The 9,530-nt window shown below is 30.8% G+C and overlaps 1 protein-coding gene across 1 annotated transcript; it reads left to right on the top strand.

Moving 5' to 3' along the window:
• The first annotated feature begins 2,489 nt into the window (after positions 1-2,489).
• On the top strand, positions 2,490-7,567 carry LOC139098191 (uncharacterized). The gene is made up of 3 exons (XM_070650317.1): positions 2,490-2,621; positions 3,008-3,502; positions 3,575-7,567. The coding sequence occupies exons 1-3, from the start codon at positions 2,531-2,533 to the stop codon at positions 7,519-7,521; spliced, it is 4,533 nt and encodes a 1,510-aa protein (XP_070506418.1). The 5' UTR covers positions 2,490-2,530; the 3' UTR covers positions 7,522-7,567.
• Positions 7,568-9,530: the final 1,963 nt, after the last annotated feature.

The following is a 9,530-nucleotide window of genomic DNA, read 5'->3' as shown; positions in this document are numbered from 1 at the left end:
GATTCTTAAATTTGCCAGCAATACGTTAGATCGGTGTATTCATGGTGTAGCCTGTGTAGTAAATCTGGCTTTAAGCGCTAATATGACTTAGCTAAAACTAGATTCTATGCAAATCCGTCCTTTAATCATAGTCAAGATAGCCCTTCCGCTGAACTTTTGACCATGTCTATGCGTGGTGCACGTTTTGGACTACTTTTAGGTTCATTCTACCAATTTTCCAATCATTAGGTTATCCAGTGGATTCCACTTCAAGTTCTTGACTTGTTCCTTAATCCAACTTGACTCAGAGCTCTAATTTAGACTTGATCTCGTACATTAAGCAGTTGACGTGTTTAAATTTGTTAAAAAGAGCAAATTTGGAATTGTCTGGATTCGAACCAACGATATTTTGTTTATAATAACATATTTGAGTCAAGTTCCTTATCTTGTCGACTAGAAAGGCACTAAACTGTTCTCAAACCTAGTAAACAGTTTCTACTAATCATAATAATTCACGTCAATTGAACAAAACCTAACAGTACAAAATAATTCTCCCAAATTCCTCCACTCAGCACATTCCCAACTGGGTTTCATACCAAAAACTTCCGTCTATTTCCACTGCAGTAATTAAATAATTGTATCAAAATTAAAATTATCAAAATTGTCAAAAGAAATGAGAACAAAAATTTATTCCCATTCATCGCATTCTCGAATTGTAAAGCATGTAATTAAAATATTAAATGGAAGATGCCTGGTTTGAACACATTGAATTATGATTTCAAAACAAAATTAATGGAATTATTACGAAAAAATGTAAAAAAAAAAAAGTTATTGTTATATTTTCTCTATGATAACAGAACCGAACAAATCGCAATGAGTGTGAAAAATGTTCCATAGTATGGGTGATTCAGTATGGTATGGAGGTTAGAAGGCAGATGAATAATTGAGTGGCACTTAAAAAAGCTTTATGTTCTTAATTGGAAGCATTAAAAAAAAGTGTGAGTTTCGAGTTCGGAAGATAAGAAGAATTTTTCCCGATGCCGGAAAAATGAAATGAATGAATAGAAGCAGAGAAAATTTTCATTTAATAGAATATTTTAATTACTTTGAGTAGGAAATTGTAGATTTGTTGGAGCTTATTTCATTGGAAATTCATAGGAAATAGAAGGAGGCTGAGTAAGAGATTTGATGATAAGATTGACGCTTATTTTGGAAGAATTGTTGAGATTTTGAAAAAGTACTGTCATTTTAACTTTCTTTTTGGATAGGTGGGGTTGTCTTTTAGGGAACAATGGATTTTGAAACTTATAGGGAACCAGAACTAAGCTGAGTTTGGCTCGGAAGGTTGCAAAATTGATTAATCACCTTTAGATCATTTTTCATCATTTTTGAACGAATCCGAATATCAAAAATTGACTATTAGACCAAAAATTCAATCCTACTTCAGTGTGACTCCGACTTGTTGCCAAATTCAGCTTAAACGTTAGATTGCAAATCATTTCAACCAAAATTTCAATTTTTTCGCTTTATATTTAAGTATATCCCAAGTATATCCATCATCTTCATTGAAATAGAAAGCAAATTGAAGAGCCTAATTCATAAATTGAATAAATTTAGTCGCATTCAAGTCACATTAAGCAAATAGTCAACAAAATTTTCATTTATAAAACCAGTACGCTAAATTGCTCTATAACTTCAAAAAATTATGACATTTGTCAAATACAGAACACAGCTACTCTCAGTCAACATTCTCTTAGGTAATAAGCACAATGTCAATCAATGATTTCTTCTTATAAATCAAAAATCATGTTTGACCTTCATGACATATTAGGTCACAGTTACAGTACATCAATTGGATTCTGCATGTATAAAGTTCAATTTTCTTATGACTTTTATGTAAGAAATATCTTCAAAAGGCAAAATTATGTATGTTTAGTATTGAAATATTCATTTTTGAAAGGTCAAAAGCTCATGTTTGATTCTTTTTGATTTGCCTTCCTAAGGTTATGGCATTTTACTGAAGAAAAGAATGTAATATTGCAATATATTGACAAAAAATCAGGTTTAAGTCAAATTGTTCATTTGAATGCTGCGTTTGTAGCGCATTTCTGAAAAAAGACTGCTGAACAATCCACAATATTCGGTTGTTTGGTCGGCTGTTCACTAAAAACTCAAAAACCAGACATCGTAGAGAGCTCGGCTTTGCTGCATCACTTCCGTTCCATCAATTAATTGGCTGTTGAGCTAACTGCATTTGTTTGCATGCCCATTACTAATAGATGATTGATGAAAATGTGCTGACATATAATAAATATTATGCAACAGATACAAAAATCTCAAACTAAATTTTTCGGCGATATGTTAATGATTTTAACACTTTTAACAAGTTATCTCGTGGCTCTTTCTTTTACGGCCATAAATTGTATCATCTTCGATAAACTGGTTTTTTATTCACATTTTAAGATTGAAAACAAAAAACAATCTAGTATTTATTATCATTGTGAAGCACAAACAACACTTTTTGTTAGACTTAAAAAATATATTTTTGATTATGGGTGGTACAAATTCAAGAAGAAGTGAATCTAAATTTCATATTAAGAAAATAAGTTTTAGAAGATCCAAAGAGGAAAGTGATTATGATTGTAAGTTCTAAAAATAGCTGTTTGAGCTCTATGGTGTCTGAGTAGTGTGAATTCTGGGTTGTTGAGTCATATATAAGCGAAGAACTGCCAGTGTGAGAGTAAGGTCTGTTTAGTTAAGTGGTTAGGCAATAGACCGTATATCTGTACTCTTTTGTGAAAATGTGGGCTCGATTCCCACCAGAGACTCACTCATTTTATAGCAGTGATGGACAACCTTAGCCTAAGCTATACCACATAAAATGTTGTTGAGCACTGATTAATAGTGTTTTTGATATGACAAGGATTCGCATAACGCTCTTAGCATTACAAGCTCATCGCAGCTCCAAACCCTGACTAAATAGATCGAAAGCTATCTAGAAGTTATGACACATTCATTTCCTTTGCAGTATTTCAACTCGATGACCTTGAATCAAATAATTCAAATATTTCACAAGAAATTCAGCCTGAAATCAAAATTATTACATCAAATGATAGAACTTCTATAGATGTTCAATATAAAGTCAAAAATGGAGCAAAAGAAATCAAATTAAGTGTCTTCGAAAACATACAACATGCACAAGAATTTTTTGAGTCTTACGACCTTGATGCTAATTTGAGTGACGAAGATACTGTTGTTGTTCTTAATTTTACTGTTAAAAATAGTTATCATTTGCCTGTGTCAAATGAGTTTAGCAATTCTTTTGATAATTGTAAACATCTATCAGTTCTAAAAGTTTTTAAGACCGAATCTGGAGATTTTATTTCAATTCAATGGAAATCAGACAAGATAGGGCATTTTTTAGTTCTAAAATATTTGAATGACATCAGCTCGGTTGACAAAAATTGTCTTTATGCCTTTATTGTCAAGTTTTTAACTCGATCTCTTCAAGCGAAACATTTAGGTCAGTAAATGTGTTAATTAGACTTAAACTGTGCGTATTATTGGAATTTATGATTTTTTGATCATTTTTTAGGAATTCATGACAGTTTTGTGATCCAACCAGATGTTAAGGATATCGAAATTCATCTCCTTGCTGATTCTAATAACTATAACTTGTTACTTTTAGCATCCAAACATGGAAAAAGTGAAATTGTACGAATTTTGTTAAAACTTGGAATGAACACAAATATGCCGAACAATAACATAAATGCTCAAATTTTAGCATGGAAAAATCAACATTACGATGTGATTTATGAATTAATTCAAGCAAATTTGGTATATCCAGACTCATTTGATATTAGCCAGTGTTCGCAGAAGCTGCAAGATTTTTATAAAGTTATTGAATCTTTTCATGATTCAATAATTGACAATGATAAGCTTAAAGCTAAGGAAGTCATAGATAAGTTTCCAAATCAACGTTATTTTTATAATTCATCAAATGAATCAGCACTTAAGATTGCTGTAATTAATAATTCTATACAAATGTACGAATTTCTACTCAGTAAGAAAATCATGTTTGGTCCACATGAGGAGTCTAAGGACTTTTTTCAACAACTTAGTGACACTAGTAAGCGGGCCATTCGAGAAATTCACAATAAATATACTCAACATTCACCAGAGAAGCATCTTAACATTCTCCTGGCTAATTCATTCATATGCCATGACGATCCAAGTGCTCAAGAGAAAATGGACATCGTGCAAAGTGCATATAAAAATTTAAATTCATTTAATTCCGTCAGAATCTTATTAATGATCGTTGCTGCATCGAAGAATTTCAAAATAATTTTTGATTTTAATCGAGAATCCGTTAGCGTAGCAGATCCAACAGTTAATTCCCATACACAAGGTTTGTTCTATCCAATGGGGAGAATTTATATTGGCGCTAAACAGTTGCTGGATGAGGCAACAAAGTATGAGACATTATCAAATTTAGCACATGAATTATGTCACTTTGCAATTAATCTTACGTACTGTAATCGAGCTAATCCATACAAAAGAAGTGACCATCAAACAATAGATAATTTTGAGGATATATCCGATCACTGTTTATCAAATTATGGAAAGGATATTATCGTTGATATGGTTTATGATTGCTATCCACCTGATATGTATCATGCTGAATTAATTGTTCGTGTTGTGCATTTAATTATTTATTATCAAAATCAACCGGAAAAGCTGAGCTTAGCGCGTGAAATTTATAGACCACTTTTTGATTTTTACGAGAAAAAAGTTGTTCCGGAAATGGAAAGTGCCATATCGGAAGTAGAAAACAGAACTACAAAGGAAATCCAACGAAAGGATAAGAAAATTTACAAATTTAAGAAAATATCAATTGGTGCGATAATTTTATCCATAATTAGTATTATTGCTGCAGTTATTATTGCTGTTATCTTATACAATCCAAATTATAAGTTCAATGAGCTATCCGAGGATGATAAGAATCTTGTCAGAAATGCAGTTGTTTCTTACAAAAGTGTCAATGTAAAATTAAAAGACTTATTCTCGAATAATTTGATAGTCTATGAAAATTTAGCATCCGATCAAATCTCGAAACTCCTCAGTGGAACAATTTTGGACCTTAATGATCCACAGCTTGCATATTTGAATGAACATATTTATCTAAATTGGAATAACATGACGAATAGCTTGAAAGAAAAAGTGCTCAACTCAAATTTCATCTTTCAAAATAGTTTGTTTAAGTATAAAGACATTATTGACAATTCTGTGCATGAAGCTCTGTCACCAAAGGAACTTATTAATATTTTAAGTGGAGAAGAACTTCAGGTTGGACAAGCGATTGTGAATGAGACGAAATTTTATGTAAGAAGGAAATACTCATGTGATCAGGACGGTCAAGGCTACGATTTGAGTGTTGTCTATCCTATAAGAAAGGGAAATAAATTTTTTATACTCTCATCCGATGCAGGCACTGGAAAAACTGTTGTTTTAAAGCAACTAGCTCTTGAAATTAAGCAATTTCGTAAAGTTTTTTGGGTTTGTTATCTTGACCTTAAAAATTTCACTAAATTTTTTACCATCGACAATCTGTCAAAAGGTGTACAGTTTCTGTTGAAGGAAATGTTGGGTCTGAAAACTAAATTTGAAAGATCATTTTTTAATCATTTGTATGCTTCTGGATCTGTTGTATTTTTATGGAATGGTTTTGATGAAATTTCACAAAAATTTGTTGAATTTGCAATAAGAATATTTGATGAAATATACAAGTATTCAGAAAATAATCAATATGTATGCACAAGGCCATTTATTGTTGAAATATTTGAAAAATTTCAAAAACCAATTTGTAAATTAGTTCCATTAAATGAAAATGAGCAATTGGAATATTTGAAAAAGTTCTTTATATCTCGAAATATTCAGGAAGATAATTTAGATCAATATATTGAGAAAGTATATGACATACTACAGTCACTGGAATCTAAATCCAAATCTAAATACGATAAACAATTTGGTGATTTAAGAATTCCTTTGGTACTTAATATGATTGGACAATTGCTATCAAAGAATATTTCGGCTATTAATTCTAATAATATTTATGAAATTTATGATAAATTTACGAAAGAAAAAATTGAAATTTGGAATGAAAATAGTGAATTTGCACGTAAATTCTTGAAAGACCTTGCAACAGATCGTAAATTTAGCATTCCTAAGTTTTATCATAAATCTGCATTAATAAGTGAATCATCAATTTTTGATAGTTATACTCAAGACACAATTAAAGAATTAAACATAATGAATTTAGAAAATCCAACAGAATTGACTACTGAGGAAATAGCTAGAATGGGAATTATGTCCATTGAAAATGGTCGCATTTACTTTGTTCATAAAACATTTGCTGAATTTTTTATAGCTCAATATATAATTGATAATATTTATAATGGTGAGGATATGAGTTCCGAAGAAGCTGAATTAAGACTTGAATTTTTCTTCATAATTGTCTTCGATGATCAAAGTGTAATTTTAGATTTCATCAATTCATATCTACAAATTGTTGATACAAAACATAATACAGTCAAATATCCAAAAAATATTATCCACATTTTAGTTAAAAAATATGGAAAATTGTTCTTAAATTTATTAAAAATGAAGAAAGTTCAAACTCTTGAATTTTTGTGCAATTTTCTCCAAAAAGATTCCAAAATTGTTAAAAAACTTCTTCACGTTAATTCAGATGAGACTTTATATACAGCTGTACATAATCCATCTTATTACCAAAATTATGAATTTACCAATTCAATCAATGAATCCAATGAATCCAATGAATCCAATAACTTTGTTATTGAATATGAGAATTTAGTGAAAGACATTGGAAAGAAATTCTTAAATTCTGCTGAATATGAGAAATTTATTCATGGTAATAATCAAAAAGGAGTCTTCTTTTATGGTGAATATTGCTTCAATAAATATTTCTATGGAAATTCGTCTTCCTCAACTTATAGCAGTGACTTAAATGCTTTTGAAAATTTGATTCAAAATTTAACTAAAAATGAAATTTTGGAGCTCTTATCATCGATTAATAGTCCAATTTATCTTGGAGATCAGCTTTTCATCTACGAATCATTCTGGATGACAATCGATAGATTATTGACCAAAGATGATAAAAAATTGATTTTTCCAAAGATTTTAAACGAAATTTCCAAAATTTCATTTTATGATTATGAAGTTCTAAGTAATTTCTCTATGATTGCAAGTAAAATTGAGGATCTAATGTCCAGTTCTGACATTTATTACATGTTCTTAAATTATAATTGTTTATATCAAACAGTCGACAGTTTTGCATCGTATGAAGTTTTATGGAATTTCTATGAAAATCATACAAATGATATTCAGCAACTCGAAATGTTTAAGAGAACAGTGTATATCGACTGTTTAAATGATATAACGAGTGTAGAAAAGAAGGAAATTTGTTATAAGATGCCTGCTTTTAATATGTTGTCAATGAATCAATATAAATTTGAAAGATAAAGATTATGAATAAAATGACTGGAATCTATACAAATTAAGATAAAAATTTTGAAATTTGTTTGAATTTGTCTTAACTGTTAAAAGGTTCTGCAAAAAATAGCTAACTCTCTAGTTGTGCGATTCTAACTCTAGTTGTGCGATTCTTTACCAAAATTAGGACTAGATACGTTGTCTTGATATATCTTAGGTCAATCAGCGTGCAGAATTTTAGAGAGAAAAAACGTCCATGAAAAACCCTCCAAAAATTTTAAAGCTTCTGCAGCAAAATCTCCACCTTTAATTTCATCAGACATCGTCTTTATCAAATTTACAAAAAAATTCATCACAAAGCATGAAATATCCCAACAACTTTTCCGTTCCGTCACAAAAATCAAAGAACTTGAAAGAAAAAAAAAATTTCCATGTAGTTCCACAAAATCATTAAAAAGAAATAAAAAGTTCTCCAACCTCTTTTTTCGCGACGCACAAGTAAGTAAAAAAATATGAAAATTCTTGTCTATACCCCTTACCCAGCCTCTCATTCATATCCACAAAGGAAAAAAGACGAGAAGAAAATTTCATTAATAAAGCATAAAATTATTCAAGAAAAAGTTCATCTTTATTGTGGCTCGATTTAAAGCATGTAGATATACTTTATGATAAGAAATCCAAAAAAAAAATTCACAAATTTTTCTTTAAAAAAAGACGAAGAAGATTGAGTGAATTTCATTATGGTAGATAGGGAGCTCTTCAAGCTGTAAATATCGATCAATCATTAGCCGAGGGTGTGATTTCATAAAACGGGAGGAAAGAAGAAAAGTGAGGAAAATGATGAAAGAAAACACTTGAATGAAGTTAACAGATGGAGATGTGAGGGTGTGGGGGAAATGAAGTGAAGAATCAAAAAGAACTTAATTAACTAATATAAAAAAACTAGCTAAGTTTACTTTATTGACAGTAATTCTGAGAACGTTGATTGGGAGCTGTTCACTTGTGAAGGAAGCCTATTGTCGACTCCACAGTCAGGACTCCATGTTGAATCAGCAAATGTCGGTTCAGTCATTAACATTAAGAAGACAGAGAAAATTCTAGTAAATGCCCGAAATAATCGACAGCTACAAATAGGCAATGAAATCATCGATTATGCTGAATTTTACATATCTTGACCGTAATGTTATCAGCAATACAGACGAAGAAGCTCTGAATGACGCAACTATGCGAATCCAGAAAGTGAGACAGGCTTTTGCTAAGATCTCTAACGTTTGGAAGTCCATAAGCATGACTGAACACTTGAAGATGAAAACCTTTAATGAATCAGTCAAGTCAGTGCTACTGTATGCCTGTTAGACTTGAGTAGTGACCAATGAGGTTAGACATTAATTACAGATTTACTGTTATAGATGGATCTAACGTTTGGAAATCCGGCAGAATAATTAAACATTTAAAGTTAAAAATCGTTAATGTTTAGGTCAAGTCAGTTTTACTGAATGGCTGTGATACAGCTTCGTAAGTCGATCAATAAGATCAGGTGTAAATCACAGGTTTACGTTAATAGCTATTATATATGGATTCTCTATCCGCAGGTTGAATGTCATCTCCTGAATACAGCTCTACGCATTCCTATCTGTGATTAAAACATCAAATTCATCAGAATTTGTTACAATTTCTCAACAACATCGACTTACTGTATACAAAGAAGACACAAAAAAAGAAAACATTTCAAGACCAAACATTTCCGTCAATTTTTCAAATTATAAAGCATTCGACAACATCCAAAAATAATAAGAAAAATCTAACAAATTTCCGACAGTTTCACAAAAAAAACAAGAAGTATAGCATCAAATATGGACAACATTAACTTAAAATATGAGCTGAAAAGAAAACTTTATGTGTAAAAAACGAAGAACCGAAGAAAATAAATTTAAGCAGCAAGTAGAAGAACAACAGAATCAAAATCCACAACCACGACATCAAAAAATACAGAACATCCAACATCACCCCATATTAACCAAGAAGAAGTAAGCCTCGGA

This window comes from Chironomus tepperi, unplaced genomic scaffold, assembly GCF_022539635.2.
Source record: "Chironomus tepperi strain 1889 unplaced genomic scaffold, CSIRO-AGI_Ctep_v1 contig_445, whole genome shotgun sequence".
NCBI classification, from domain to species: domain Eukaryota; kingdom Metazoa; phylum Arthropoda; class Insecta; order Diptera; family Chironomidae; genus Chironomus; species Chironomus tepperi.
This window is presented reverse-complemented; position numbering and strand designations above follow the sequence as displayed.

Excerpts from the sequence above, each read along its gene's own strand:
- LOC139098191 (XM_070650317.1), top strand. The coding sequence starts at position 2,531 with ATGGGTGGTACAAATTCAAGAAGAAGTGAATCTAAATTTCATATTAAG. Across the intron at positions 2,622-3,007 it reads AGAGGAAAGTGATTATGATT|TATTTCAACTCGATGACCTT; the intron begins GTAAGTTCTAAA and ends TTTCCTTTGCAG. Across the intron at positions 3,503-3,574 it reads TCTTCAAGCGAAACATTTAG|GAATTCATGACAGTTTTGTG; the intron begins GTCAGTAAATGT and ends ATCATTTTTTAG.